Source organism: Tachypleus tridentatus, chromosome 12, assembly GCF_004210375.1.
Source record: "Tachypleus tridentatus isolate NWPU-2018 chromosome 12, ASM421037v1, whole genome shotgun sequence".
Taxonomy (NCBI): domain Eukaryota; kingdom Metazoa; phylum Arthropoda; class Merostomata; order Xiphosura; family Limulidae; genus Tachypleus; species Tachypleus tridentatus.
This window is the reverse complement of record NC_134836.1, coordinates 79,470,298-79,486,398: the sequence shown is the minus strand read 5'-3', so window position 1 is coordinate 79,486,398 and position 16,101 is coordinate 79,470,298. Positions and strand designations below refer to the sequence as shown.

At 34.8% G+C, this 16,101-nt stretch overlaps 1 protein-coding gene across 6 annotated transcripts in view; it reads left to right on the top strand.

Annotated features, from left to right (window-relative positions):
* Nucleotides 1-16,101, top strand: part of LOC143233746 (uncharacterized) — a 29,179-nt gene that overhangs the window by 946 nt on the left and 12,132 nt on the right. For 2 of the 6 annotated variants that reach the window (XM_076470337.1, XM_076470336.1), the window contains exon 2: nt 9,647-15,812. The exons of 2 other annotated variants lie outside the window; for them this stretch is intronic. In XM_076470337.1, coding sequence (XP_076326452.1) covers nt 9,692-11,587 — 1,896 coding nt within the window. In that variant the 5' untranslated portion in view covers nt 9,647-9,691 and the 3' untranslated portion in view covers nt 11,588-15,812. Of the gene's footprint in view, nt 1-66; nt 361-8,063; nt 8,685-9,646; nt 15,813-16,101 lie in introns of those variants that run through there. 2 more of the 6 variants (XM_076470339.1, XM_076470338.1) reach the window with 2 other exon arrangements.

Genomic DNA, 16,101 nt, shown 5'->3' with positions numbered 1-16,101 from the left:
GTTCTATAAAATTGTAAAACTATTTAATTGTTTAGGGCACAAAAAAACCCGTATCGGAATATCCTTTTTCAGTTTTATTGTACAATAATTGTGGGTCCAAAACATTTGCTGGACGTAAATATTAACTAAAAATGTAATAAATAGAAGGTGATTGAAGTCTCAGTTTTAAATTCGTATTTAGGTACGAAGATATCGCGCCGGTGATGAAGTTGTAAGCTTTTATTAGCGTCGCGCATGACACGTGATTTTTATTTGCGGAAGCGCACATTCGCGTGCTTGATTCTTCACTGTTCATTCTTTTAATTTGGTTGGTAACAGTAGAAAAACCAGGTCAGTTGTTGCTTTTGATCGATAATTCTGGTAAGTATTAAGTGTGATTTCTTGTAAATTTTGATAAACCTTTAGCTTCAGGCTATACAGAAAAATTTAATTGTGTTAAAGCCTCAGTGATGTCGAGAAACCCACTTGTTGAGAAATTTATATGCAGAAACGGCTCATTTGGGTTGAGAAAATATTTTACATAGAAGAGCGAACAACGTTTCGACCTTCTTCGGTCATCGTCAAGTTCACAAAGAAAGAGGTAACTGACCGGAAGCTGACCACATGTTTGAAAGGGGTTTGCAACTGAGTGTCGGAACGTAGAGGGCGGTGTTAGATGTTTGAATATATAATTTTATTTATTTCATTATATTAATATAGGTATAAAGGCGTTCCCTTATATTGGTTTATTTTGGGTTAAAGTTGTTGTATAAGTAAGGCTTCTTTAATTTTGCGTTTGTTTCTTTATTTAGTATTTGAGTGTTTTCTATGGTTATGTTGTGTTTATTTGACTTGCAGTGTTCGAAAACGTGTGAAGGTGACTTTTTATGTTCTTTGAATTTGGTTTCCATTTTTCTACTTGTTTCTCCAATATAGAAGTCGTGGCAGTTATCACATTGTATTTTATAAATAATGTTGGTGTGGTGTTTGTCAGTGTAGTTTTTACATAGTATAGACCTCAGTTTTGTGCCTGGTTTTTGAATAAATTTGGTATTAACTGGAATGTCATATTTTGTTACTAGTTTTTGCCAAATGTTGGTTATTTTTCTGCTAATGTCAGGAATATATGGTATACAGCAGTATACGGTTTCGTGATTCTTTGATTCGTGAGATATATTTACTTTTGTTGGTTGATTTTGCTTTCTGTCTAGGTGTGTGCGTATAATGTTTTCTATGGTTTGTGGAGGAAACTTATTGATGTTCATGAAGTATTGTTTTATTTTGTCTAATTCATCGTTAATTTTATCTGGTGAGCATAGTTTTATGGCTGTGTTTATTTGGTTTCTTAGTATGTTGAGTTTTTGTTTTGTTTCATGTGCTGAGTCCTAAGGAATGTATAATCCAGTATGGGTGATTTTTCGGTGGATTTCTGTTTTGAATTGTGTGTCGGCTCTTGTAATTTTGAGGTTAAGAAATGATATTTGATTGCTTTCTTCCTGTTTACATGTGAAGTTAATGTTGGGATGTATAGAGTTAATGTGATTGAAAAAATTAAGTATGTGTTCTGTAGATTTGAATCCCGCAACCGTGTCATCTACATATCTGTACCAGTATAGTGGTGGATGTAATGCTGTGTTAATTGCTTGTTTCAACTTGTCATAAAAATATTGGCTAGAACTGGTGATACTGGGTTGCCCATGCTTAGGCCATTTGTTTTGGTTGTTGAACATGAAGTTTGTCTTTATCGTGGTGAATTCTATGAGGGTTGCTAATTGGTTACTGGGAATGTCTGTAGTTGGGTTAGGGTCTTGGATATAGAGTTCTAAGGCTATCTTGCAGGCTTCAGTGATTGGAACTTCTGTAAAGAGGGATATAACATCGAAACTGGCCATTAGGGCTTTATGATTAAGCTTTATGATTTAGATTAGACTTGAAATTAAAAGAGTCTTTGATGAATGAGCTGGCTGATGTTGCATATTTGGAGAATGCCCATGCTATGTATTTTCCAAGATTGTAATTAAACGATTCATATGCGGACATTATTGGTCGTAATGGACAATCTGGTTTATGATGTTTGGGGATGCCGTATATTTGTGGTGTGCGCGAGTCGGTTTTACGTAGGTAGGAATAAAGTGTTTGTGAAATTGTGTTGGCTTTTTTCATCTCTAGTAGTAATTTGTTCAGTTGTGTCTCGTGTGTCTGTTGGATTTGTGTGTATTGGTTTAAATTTGTTCGTGTCTGATAGGATGTTGTTCATTTTTTGGATGTATTCATTCGTGTTCATTATGACTATAGCGTTTCCTTTATCTGCTTTTAGAATTTTGTGTTTTTGTCTTGTTTTAGGTTTTTAATGGAATTAATGTCTCTTTTTGTAAGGTTGTTTTTTAGTTTTCTGTTTTGTGAAATTATGTTGATGGTTTTGTGAGAAAATTATTTGAAAAAATCGTTTAAGATGTTGTTTTTAGGTGTTTCTGGAAAATATATATTTGTAATTTTACCTGGGAAGTTTGGTTGTTGGATGTCAATAAAATTATCTAAGTTGTCTTCTTTCTGTTGGTTGTTTTTGTTTTCTGTAGAAAGTATCACAAGTCTCCTGGCTAGATCTTCTAAACATGTTTTGATTTCTATGGTTGGAATGTACCTAGGTGCTATTGCGAAGTTGAGTCCTTTGTTAAGTAATTGTATCTCGTCTGTGTTTAATTGTCGGTCGGATCTGTTAATTATGAGGTTAGTCAACGGTTTGTTGTGTTGGTGTCTTTTCTGTTGTGTGCATCTTAGTTTTTCTAGTTTTTTGTTGTGGCAGATCTTTTTGTCTCTGTCGCTCTTAAAAAGTCACCTTCACACGTTTTCGAACACTGCAAGTCAAATAAACACAACATAACCATAGAAAACACTCAAATACTAAATAAAGAAACAAACGCAAAATTAAAGAAGCCTTACTTATACAACAACTTAAACCCAAAATAAACCAATATAAGGGAACGCCTTTATACCTATATTAATATAATGAAATAAATAAAATTATATATTCAAACATCTAACACCGCCCTCTACGTTCCGACACCCAGTTGCACAACCCCTTTCAAACATGTGGTCAGCCTCCGGTCAGTTACCTCTTTCTTTGTGAACCTGACGACCCGAAGAAGGTCGAAACGTTGTTCGCTCTTCTATGTAAAATATTTTCTCAACCCAAACGAGCCGTTTTTGCATATAAATGTGCTAAAGCCTGTTGTGATAACTTTATTTCAACATGTGTATGTATTGTTGCACGAGTCGGTAGGAAATGGTCTAATACAGTGGTTCCCAACCAGGGGTGCGAGATAACATTTGTTTTGGTCACCTTCACCTTTATTCTTAAATAAATAATTACTCTGAGGGGTGCGAGAACATATTAAAATATTTTAGGGGTGCGGGGCATAAAAAAGGTTTGGAACCACTGGTCTAATATAATTAAATACATTTTGTTTGATTCACCTGAGATTGCTTGTAACGTGTAAGGTTTCTTTTGGCAGGAAATGGTATTGTACAATAAGATTATGTTTGTTAAAAAAACGAGTTACAAACAGTTGTTTTCTGTTTGAAACTAATTTCAACACTCCAATTTTCTTCACACATTTTTCTCGGCAGTCACAACAGTTATTTTTGTGAAACGTCTCTTCTAACAAGCGTCTTCGAATTTCAGCATTGTAGCACAGTTGTAAAGAGCTCTCGACAGACTGATGGGATTGCTGTGTTTGTAATATTTTATTTTATTTTATGTGATATTTCTCATTAAAATGGCCATTGACCATAAGGAGTGTTTGGAATGATGGAACTTACCTTTATGAGCCATATTCGGCCTTCATATATTTGGCTAGCGATATTAAGTCATATGTCAAGCCTGACACCGTTTTGTGTGTGTGTAGGTCAATTGGTTCTGTTTCGTATACAGTCTGCAACTTACGCATGAGGGCATTATTTATAATGACCTGTGGCTTGAAGTCTGTTGCTGTTTAAAATGCTGAGATGTACAAATATTTCGACTTCCACGGGGAACGTTATAAACTTCTGTCATTTGTGCTTCAGCCTTGTATCGTCATTACACAAGTATCTTTCCTTGGAAAGGATTGCCATGTACCTTTGACAGAAGTTTGTGGCAGCATTGCTCTGTTGAATCGCCTCGAATTTGTCATGTATAGGTGCTAAATATGTCGGTTGTATAAAGCGCGATTACCCCCCACACACACACACACACTGTACATAGAAATTTAATAGAGCTCCTCAAGGTTTATTAAACTTTCTTCTGCCACTTCCTGCATATGTCAGTGTTGTTGTTGGACGAATCGCGAAAAGAAATTGCTAAACAAAATCTTAATAAAAACTAGGATTGGTATTTCAAGAAACCTGTTATAACAAGGAGGAATGAAGGTATTGCACTATAGTACCAGAAACTATTTAAATGAAAGCTCGCGTTTTAGAGATCCAGTTGTTTTGTTTTTTTCTCGTGTTTTCTTCGTATCCCAATGTAACAGTAGTTCTTTAGTACAAAAGTGTTAGTAGTGATCTCGTTTGTTTTTTAATTGTGTACAGTTTATCTCGGTATGGAAGTTTTGTGGGTAAAGATTTAACAAAACAGAGCAATGTTTTCTAAAAAAAAACAGGAAATTCAGTTGGGTATTTTTTAAGTTTATCTAAATTGTTCCCAGTGATAAAAATGTATCAGGACGGCTGGTACGGGTATTAGCACTTACACCAAAATAAAGCAGAGAACAACGTTTCAACCTTAGGTCATCTTCAGGTTAACACGCACACAAAAAAAAAAAAGCCTGAAGATGACCTAAGAAGGTCGAAACGTTGTTATCTACTTTATTTTAATAAGTTTTACTACCCGTACCAGCCGTTCTGATATACATTTTTACTTCAAGTGGGTTTCTCGTCATCATGAACTGTAATGTTCAGTTATTATGGAACTGGATTGTTTCTTTAACATTTCCATCTGTTTATTTTCAGTGTTACACTGAATGTCTTAAATTTTATTTCTGTTACTGTCTCCGTTAGAGGGTGTTGTAACTATTAGAAGTAGCTTCAAGTTGTATGAAGCCGTTTATCACGAAGGTTCGAATTTACGTAGTTGGAAGAGACTAGAATAAGATAGTTGTACTATTTTTGTATATAGTAAATGAACCATAGATTAATTCTAAGTGTATGTACACCGAGGGGGAGAGAAAACATCTCTCGTTCGTCTCCCACTCGAATATGTAAAAAAACAACGAAACACTAGAAGTTATTTGAATATTGTTGTGGAAGGTTGGACAGTACGCTAGTAGACGGTGATTCTTCGATGTAGGAACAGTTTAACTTTGACATTTTTTTTATCTGTCTCCTGATAATTGATGTTATCACTTTACATTTCCAAGGCGATATGATATCGGTCCAGTAATTCTTCGTTTGTTTCTTTTAAATAAGTAAATAAATAAACATAATTACCATGTTTTGATTTTTGTTTCTTCGTGTGTGAGTTGTCGATAATTTAATAACATTGATGTATATTTTTAATCTAAATATTATATGGAAGGTACTGACTTTAAGGTCAAGTAGTATGAAGTCTAAAATATTTTAAAAGTTCGCGATGTTTACATCTTCGACAAATGTCTAGATATCAATAAATTTATGAATATGAGAATTAGTGAAGTGAGTAATTGAGTAAGTGAAATATTTATTGAAAAGATAATGAATTATTCAGTGTTTGAAAGATGTAATTATTGGTCGAGTAAATATTCGGTGCTAAAAAATTTATCAATAGGTTAGTCTTGTTTTTTATTATTATTAACATAAATTTTAAACGTTATGAGTGTATTAGGTCCACAGTAGTGTTGAGTTTATGATGAAAAGTTCTTCGAAGTGATCGTAGCTTGTAACGAAGGTTATTTTAGAAATAAATTATTACAATTACATGGACTGGAATTAGCCTTATTTTCACTAAAGTTTTGAAAATCTGTCAGAATTTCAAATTTTTAACCCGTGTATAAACGAAGAAAACCCCGTACTAATCTTTATAAGCTGCAGATGAATTAAGAAGTGTCATGATCAGTTCAGAAAAAAAGTACCTCTCAAAGGTTTAACTTTATAAAACGAACTTATCCAACATTTCCGTGTGGCTCAAGAATTCGTCTTTGGAGCACTCTCTTTGTAAATGGAGATTTTTATTTTATGTGTTATGACAAGGCTACTAAAGCAAATTTTGCTGTACATAGCTTTCAGCTACTTACTAAAAGGAATGCAGCTACTATACAACGCCCTGTCATTTAATCTCCACTGTAAGGGATTGACTGTCACTCTTATATTGCATCCACAGTTTAAATTATGGGGTTGTTATGGTATGGCTTTGAACCAGTCCAGTAAGTTACAAGTATATTTTTATTCTACAGTTGATAAGATGATGTTCGTTATACTTTATGTTGGAAAAGTTTTCTCGCTTGTGAAAACAAAACATGGAATTATTTTTCGTTTTTTTTTTTTTTTAAGCCTAACATGTTGCCGAAGTTACTTATCGGATTATTGATCTGTCTTGGAGAAAAGTTGTTCACACTGTCCGACTTCTTAAACACCAGACGTGAGTTTTGAACTCGGAGATAGAAGCCGTTTTTATCTCAATTTTCTGTTGATCGCGTGACAAGGGGTTGTTCTCAATCACAAACACAAAAAATGCAAGAGAAATATTTTCTTATTCTTCAAAATACACTAAAAAGTACATTTGTAATAGATCCTACACCAGATGGACACCTAAAATGGGTGGCCCAGTATGACCAGGTGGTTTGAACGCTAGACTCGTAATCTGAGGGTCGTGGGTTCGAATCACCGTCACACCAAACATGCTTGCACTTTCAGTTGTGGGGGCGTTATAATGCGACAATCAATCCCACTATTCGTTGGTAAAAAAAAGTAGCTCAAGAGTTGGCGGTGGGTGGTGATCACTACCTGCACTCTCTCCAGTTTTACATTGCTAAATTAGGGACGGCTAGCGCAGATAACCCTCGTGAAATTCAAAAACAGACACCGAAAATGGTGCGTCAGTTGAAACTGTTTTACCGTTTCATAACGTGAGAAATCGTTTGAGGATGTGTGTGACATTTTAACAATGTAAGTCCTGGTGGTTAAGACATCTCGCAATCTGCGGTTGTGTCTTCGAATCCCATCAACAAACATGTTAGCTCTTTCAGCTTCGTGGACGCTATAATGTAACGAGCAATCCCGTTTTTGGTTAGTAAATAGTAGCCCATGAGTTGGCGGTGTAGACTAACTACATTTTCTCTGGTGTCACTTATTATGGACGGTAGTGCACGTAACCCTCAAGTAGCGAAATCCAACATGAAATCGCAGTTCAAACTTTATATTTGGGATATAACAATTCTCAGATACTGTGATTTTAATACCCTTCATGTATAATAGTGGTTTTTCAGTTTTGACACTGAATTCAACATGTGTTGATGATGCCTAGATTTCAGAAACGTTTTCAGGTACAAAAGGTTGAGTAGGTGCTGTAGAGTACGGAGGATACAGTCCAGTAAACCAATCATTCTGTGCGCTGGTCAGTCTAGAAAACGATCTTGGTGTTGTTTAATGTTTTTTGTCAGCAGGTATATATCGTCTCTCTTGATGACAAGAAACTCGCTTGAAATAAAAATGTATCTCAGAACGTCTGATATGGGTATTAACACTTTTATTGATAAGGAGAGAACAATGTTTCAAACTTTCTAGGTCATCTTCAATAAAAAATTTTAATACCCATACCAGGCGTTCTGAAATACATATACTGTTTCAGTTATTTAGTAATGTAAAACAAGCTAACAGTTAGTAGGTGAAATGATATATATATATATATATATATTTTTTTTTTTTTTTGTATTTCGCGCAAAGCTATCGAGGGCTATCTGCGCTAGCCGTCCCTAATTTAGCAGTGTAAGACTAGAGAGAAGGCAGCTAGTCATCACCACCCACCGCCAATTCTTGGGCTACTCTTTCGCCAACAAATAGTGGGATTGACCATCACATTATAACGCCTCCACGGCTGAAAAGGCGTGTATGTTTAATGCGACGGGAATTCTAATCCGCGACTTTCAGATTACGAGTCAATAATTATGAACTAGTAAAATAATTAAACTTAGCTGTGACATGTTTTCTTTGTCTAAGCCTGGTTAAATAACTACAGTTATTATTTTAGATCTTGGGATCATTTGTGTTTATTAGTTAACAAGACCTTGTGCTGATTGGACCAGAAGCTAGCTCCACCCTGCGTTTCCTGTTTATACATTTTACATAATATTTCTAAACCATATCTTCGTAATAATTTTGTAGTTTTTATGCTTAAATACCGTGTATAAAAAAAATAAGATCCACCATGTTAAAAACGATGTTCCTTTTTAGAACGAAACGTTTTGTTGGAGTTTTAAGTCTTCAAGTTTGTTTGCTTAAAATGTTTTTTTTTTCGAATTGAAAAACTTATCACCAACATTCATTTTTATAAAAATTTTGGCTCAAGTAATAAGAAATACTAAAAAAACTAATGTAGGAATTGAAAGTGGTATGATGCAATGAACCGTGAGAAAAGTAGTCTTGTTTGAGTTGCGCATGTCCGAAGATTTTAATTGTGGTTCAAGTTAGTTTTCAGTTTCTACATCTTATCAGACACGATCGTGCTTGGGGATGCACAGGATACCAGGTTTTGAGTAAGTACTTGAGTTATTTTCAGTCGTTTGTTAAGACCCACAAATTAGAACTCTTAACTGGTTACAATATTTTATATATATTTGAACACTATTCTAAACCTGTTATCTTACATGTAACGAACATTGTTGATTAAAATACTATTATCACACTTTCTTCTACTTAAATTACTAAGGGATTACAATAAAAAGTGACGGATGTAGTGTTAAAAATACTTTAGGCCTAATATAACATGACAAGTATATTTTATTGTCTGCTTCGCTACCTTGTAGAGGGCGTTCACACCATTACAGTTGTGATAACAAGGTTCGTTGAATGATGTATAGGACCTTTTTACAAAGCTATAACCAAAACTTTAATTCCTATACTGGCAGACACTTCTAAGTAATTAAAAAAAGTAGTGAATTTTATACAGGAACTGTAAAAGTTTGTTTTCTATAATACAACTTTGAGACGCCTCGTGTAATCTGATGAAAGTGTTTTTAATTCTTTAGTATAGACTTTCTGACTCAAGTGGACTTTGAGGCTGGACCGATAGTTATATTTAGGAAATTAAAACTCTTTTAACGTAAATGGGGGAAGTCCTTTTAGCCGCGGCATATCGGCTCCGAGTTTTTCAAGTACAGACTTTTTGCTTTTAGCAAAATTATGGAATTGATCATAATTCTGCCTAAAATAATTTCAAGTGCCGCTGCTATTGAGGATTCCTTCTTGTTTACAGTGTTTTCCTTCTCTGAAGGTGAATTAGAAATGACCATGTCACATCTGAAGAGGAAAGTCCGACTTTATTTCTTGTAAATTGTTCAATGACTGTGATCACGTGTCAGTAATCGGTTATTTATTTGACTTCCTGATCAATAATACATCCATGTTATTAACATTTTTGTACAATTGAATGGTCGCGAGTTAACTATAAATTTCCTATGTTATAGGTAGTTTATAACATTATCTTGTTTATTTTCAGTTAATTTCTGAATGACCGTAAGGGGGTTAGTACACATCCTGGAAAATGAGAAGACTGTTGCACCCACGACGTATTTGTTTAGGGATTTTCGTCTGTGGTTTCGTTGGAATCATTGCTTTTCTTCAGTGGCCGTCTCACCCTTTTGAAATTTCCGACCATCCTTACTTCACTTACGATCTCGAACAAGAGGAACCGTTTGAGAAAGAGCAGACGTGTCACATTCCAAGAATCCACCCGTTTGATAGCTCCATCTGGCGGTACCTAACAGAATCCAAACCGATTCGTTGTAAATATCGTCAGCCATTCTTAACTTACATCGATGAAGTAGGAAACCTTCGTTTCAACGAAACAGAAAAAGGTTGGTTGGGTACGAAACTAAGAACCCTCTCGTGCTTTTACGAAGCTGTGCTGAGGCAAAATGGTTCTGACGACCAAATCATATTTGGCCCGAAAAGTATTCTTCCGCCAGAAGGTGCTCCGATACGCCACGACTTTGTTCGTGTTTCTTGTGTGAATTTCGCCGGCATCTCGGTGTATTCAAACATTCATGCACATATTAGAAATACCAGTTTTTTTGAAAAGCCAAAATCTAAAGCTCACAATGACGTCAGAAAGAAAATATACTATAATGTTGTTATATTTGGGTTAGATTCTCTGTCTAGGCTAAGCTTCATACGCCTACTGCCAAAAACTTATCGTTATCTTCAGGGCAATATGAAGGGGTTTGTATTTCGTGGCATGAACAAGGTTGGCGACAACACCTTTCCTAATTTGGTCGCCATGCTGACAGGAAAGCAAGCTTACGGTAAAGAATTGAAATCGTACGATCTTTACGATGATTGGCCGTTGATTTGGAGTGACTTTAAAAAAGACGGGTATGTGACTTTATACGCTGAAGATTTTCCAAAGTATGCACTTTTTAATTATCTTTCAACAGGCTTCCAACGCCCTCCCACGGATCACTACTTTCGCCCGTTTTGGTTGGCATTGGAGGGATCTTCGTTATATCGGCTCAGTTCCAATATGTGTTTCGGAGCTGAGCCGAAGCACATGCTTCAAATAAGATACTTGAAAGATTTCATTACTAAATACAGAGATGTTCCCCACTTTGCGTTTTCCTTTTTAGTAGAAATAAGCCACGAATACCTGAGTCAGGTTGGCGCCGCTGATGAAGACATCTTGAGGCTGCTCCAGGATTTATATGGCGGCGGGCTTTTGAACAGAACTGTCTTTCTGTTTATGTCGGATCACGGTCATCGATTTGACGCCATGAGAGAAACTCTGGTTGGAAGAATAGAAGAAAGATTACCCTTCTTTTCTGTGGTACTCCCAGAAGCCTTAAAACAAGAACAACCCCACATTCTCCATTACTTGAATGAAAACCTGAAGCGGTTAACAACCCCATTTGACGCTCATGCCACAGTAGTTGACATTTTAGATTATTCAGTGAGACAGAAGCCCCTCGGTTCTGTGGTTTTAGGTAAAGGTCGTTCTCTCTTTGGATTTATTTCTCTTAACCGAACTTGTGAGGACGTGGGTATCTCGGAACACTATTGTACGTGCGAAGAAGAAGTGCCTTTAGCTGTTAGTAGTGTCCTTGTGCAAACAGCAGTGAAATCTGTCGTAAGTGAAATTAATAAGATGTTGTCCGACTTTACAGACAAGTGTGCCATCTTGACTCTGAGTCGGATCAAAAGTATTCACCTTCTTTCCCCTAATTCGAAACTAGTTGGACACTCTGTTGCAGGAATGGCGCGAAAAATTCGAGTTGTTGTTGAAACAAATCCAAGCAAGGGACTGTTTGAGGCGACACTGATTAACAGAGATAACACTGACGTGTATGAAGTCGTTGGTGACATTAGTAGGATAAACAAGTACGGTAACCAATCAGAATGTCTACAGCACACTATTTTTAGGAAGTACTGCTATTGTATTAGATAGCAGTGTCTCGTTCCAAACATTTTTTGCAGGCACTAGAAAAACATGTCAGATTTAGTTTGTCTCAGTTAAGACGTGGTTAATGAAATTAAACATTTGTTTTTCACAAAGTATATTTAAATGTTTACCTCTACTGTTTAAAATGTATTTATTTTTCCAGCCAATGTCCATATTTTTGTGTTACACTTAAAACGTTTGTCAATCGGGCCGGAAGTGGCCAAATGGTTAGCCACCATAGTTTGGATATGAGTCCATGGTTTGCATCCCGCTGTCGCAAAATAGCACTCCAGATTTTAGAACTATGGGTGCGTTATAAGAGTGCCAGTCAAATCCCACTGTTTGATTAGACTAGTTCAAAAGTAATAGGTGAGTAACGTTGATTAACTCTTTTTCCTTCAAGTCAAGGGGTTTCCCACCTTTTGTATTTCCGAACCCCTTTTAAGCAGTAATACATTTTATAAAATAAAATTCTAAAATGTACCACAGTAAGATGTTTATGATAAAATGTGAATCGGATATTGTTATCAGCCATGTTCAAATATTCTTGAAACGTAAAACACACAAAACTTGAAAATAGAACCATTTAACTAAATCTGTTGAGGCTTGTTTAAGCTGAACACTGTACTTTAAAGTTTGACTCAGCAGAAGAGAGAGATAGTATTAATTATGGCTATGTATAAATAGATCTGTCCTTCGTAAATATTTTCATAAGTTAGAAAAAATTAAAATGCTGGTAAGAACTGTACAACCAGGAGAGTCAAAAGGTGTATCAGCTCAAAATTATGGACATGTTAGCTGTTGGCTCATGCGTCGCTCTGCACGAGGTAATCTAGTATAAATAGTATCTCGTGAAATTGAAATCCAATCATTAAAGGCAAAACTATTTTCGCTATTATACGGTCACTACAGTTGAGCGAAGCTGTTAAATTACGATTGGAACTAGCTCTTTCTTCCAGATGTAAGAAACGGTGAGCAGTATTGTCGAAATGGACGTTCCAGAAAGGACAACACACGCACAGGCTGTATCAAAACAGCCAGATGTAGTTGTAGCCAGATATTGAGTAGATGTGTAAGAAAACGCCAAACTGTTATATTGATTATAATACTTTTTGTAAGTCGTATATTTAGAAATCTATGTAATGATATATTTGCCCTTAATTAGGGATTTTTATGAACGCACATCCACCCAAGACTCGTATAAATTAAATATTTTGTTTCTTACTGGAACGTTATCACGAAGTTCTTGGTTAATATTTCGAAATGAGTTGTTAGTACAAACAAATTTCTCTCTGATATAACCATCTAAAAATATTTTAGATTGAAATCGATTCTTGATTCTGTTTTTTGTCCTAAAGAACAATATTGCTTGAAAAAATGACGTACCAAATAAAAGTAATAAAATCTTAACATAAAACAGAATATGGTTTAAAACCAACAAAATACTATCATAACGTTAAAGTTCTATATGACAATAACTATTAAAAAAAAATCATACGTTGGTATTGATTCTTCCCGTTTTACCGTTGGTTACTTGTTAACCGTAACGTCTTGAGACAAAAATGTAAGTTTATGAATAATAAATCCTCTCCGAAGTTTTCTATAAGAATAAAATTTATCGGATGTTTGTATTTATAAATATTGGAAGGTTTCTATACTTAAAGAGGTAATATTTGCATGTCTGTTTATTATACACGTGTGTGTAGGTACACTTATTTACATTTCCCTTGCTCTTTTATATTTGGTACAGTAGTTTTTATTATACTACTGGAGGACCTGTTTGACTAAGCCTAACGCAGTATGTTTCTTTAAAGTATTTATAATGTATAAAACACCTCGTTTAACAATTAAAGTATTTTCTTTTCAGTTTGTAAGAATGTCAGTTTATAAAGTTTTTTTCACATTTAATACTTTTTAATGAAACTCCACGAGGATTTTTTTTTCAGCTGTGGTGGGACTTAATATAAATCAATAGACGATTTATTGTCGATTCATAAAAGTAAGGCTATCTGTTCGTAAGACAGTTTCCATTGGAGGTGTACTAATTTCTAAAATACTATTTATTTAAAGTGTAAAGGTTTTTCCGTTCAAATACCGTTATCGTCCACCCTAAAGACTTCAGTGTATGATGTTGGTCCCCACTGTTGACTGTTACTACTACCGGTTACACAGATGCATGATTTTGCAAAATTATCAAACAATTTATTTAGTAATTACCATAGAGGTCATGGCATCGTTAAATGTTATTCCTTCAATAATTAAATACCTAATCTTTCTAAAGTTAGAGGACGTGTAAATAAAAAAATAATTAAATGCAGATATTGCAAATTCACCGAAAACCAGGTTTCTCATCAGTAAAGGTACGGATATTATACGTACATTGATTTCTAGATCTGCAACTTAAAATTGATAAAGATTACAATCTTAGAACTTGATGGAAATGAAAACTATTGATAAAGCACGAAACATTCTATTTACAAGGTTCGAACGTTTCGGAATAATCTATTCCGTCTTCATGAATCTGAAAATAATGTTACAAAGATGATTATTAACTAAAGTCATAACATAATCGCTAGTTTACTTATTAAGAAAACGGTAGATGGACGGATAACACTGCTTATGTGTGTGTATGAGTCGTTATGGTGTTTATCTTTAAGTAGAGTTTCTTTACTATAGAGTTCCTGTGGTAATGAGAGAGAAATCATTAAATGTAGTTTCACCATGTGAACGAATGGATGATTGTTTGGGTTTTAGTAGTAGACGGGTGGTTCTAGTGGATACTCCTAAATTAAAAGGGTTTAAATTTGAAAGTCGTAATGTAAGACCCAACACCATGTACTCCTGCTGACGTCACTTAGCGTGCTTAGGAGAATCTCTCTTCCTGTGAATCTTCTTCCAGGTTTTTAATCTTCATATTGTCGGGTCAAATCGAATGAAGGAAAAAATAAACTAGTATATTTTCTCACTGGATACTTTCTTATGAAACTCTCCGTAAGGTGTTTTTGACCTTACTAAAAGTACAATGTACTTTTATGTTATTCTTCTAGTAGCGTTTCTTTCTAAGAAAAAAATTCATTAAATGTTATGAACTGAATTTTGTAAGAAAATGTAAATATATCACTGTCTTTTACGAGTTTCAATCTGCGAGTCTTAACTCCATTTTGATTAAAGTGTGATCTTGAAACCGTGTTTATTTATGTAAACATAACCACAATACGCACAGTAAGGGTCAAGTGATATGTTAGGTACTGTGCGAATATTAATTGGTTATGTGGGAACAGTCAACACCAACTGAATACGAGGGCTCATGGTTCGCTTCCCGTTTCCGTAAAAGAAACGCGCTTCGCACTCTTGGGGCTGTGGAGGGTCTTATAAGAATGAAAGTCATATCAGTATTTGTATAGTAGCTCAAGAGTTAGTGGTGGTTGTTGTGGTCTTACTGTCTTCCTTTTACTCCTATTGGTTTAAAATGAAGATTGGCTAGAGCTGTCTGCATTTGTAGGCTTAGCGCGAATTTCTGGCGATTGACGTAAACTTGGTTGTCCGACTCGTGACCATCTCGATAAAATAAATCCCCTTACCAAATTATATTAGTACTTTTGACATTTAGGCTTAATTACAAGATATATCTTCCATTATTACTGTATCAATCTGTGGTTCATACCAGTAAGCCCCCTAGTGGCACGATATGTCTGCAGACTTGTACTATTAAAAACAGGATTTCGATACCTGTGGTGGGCAGAGTACAGAAAACTATTTTTGTGGCTTTGTACATAATAAAAAAAAATCCCACCAATAAATTTGAAAGAAGTTGTTTTTACATCGATAACTGGTATACATTTTAGAAAACAAATGTTATGGAGGTTTGTACTAGCATAAAGTACATTTAAAGTTTACACGTCTAGTAATTGTCTTTTATTAAAAATGGTGAAATAACTGTTTTTTCTAAATTATTTTTATTTTCACAGCCTCTGGTGTTTCATACAAAGTCTACAAACTAATTAACTAAAGGAATTTTATGTCCTTTTCAATCGCCAATAAAGCAACCAAAAATAATTAAGTATTTGAATAATTAAATTACAAATATTCACAACTTACATTATTTGAGATCTTATGAATGAAATAAACAAATTCCAGTAATTTTTCTTCTGTAAGTGTCTGTTGATTTCACGTCAAGGAACTGCCACTTCACAACGGTATTTTTCTAATAAAGATTAATTTGTTTTTCTAATAAGTTTGTTTTCTTCTACTAAAACTGTTTAATCCTACAATACAGTGCAATTACAACATTATTAATTTAATAATGTATTCCGCAAAAATCCATTAGGATATGAGAGAGAATCTAAATTTACATCTATTTTATTTTCATTTAAATCAAAAGTCCTTCAAGACCCTGGGCCAACAAAGGTGTTAAGCCTTTAAATTTATGCTTTACTCTTCAACAGAATTACTGTTATTCTATATTATGGTACTGCCGTTTCAATTATAAGGCCACGTGATAAGTAAATGTAACTCGGAAC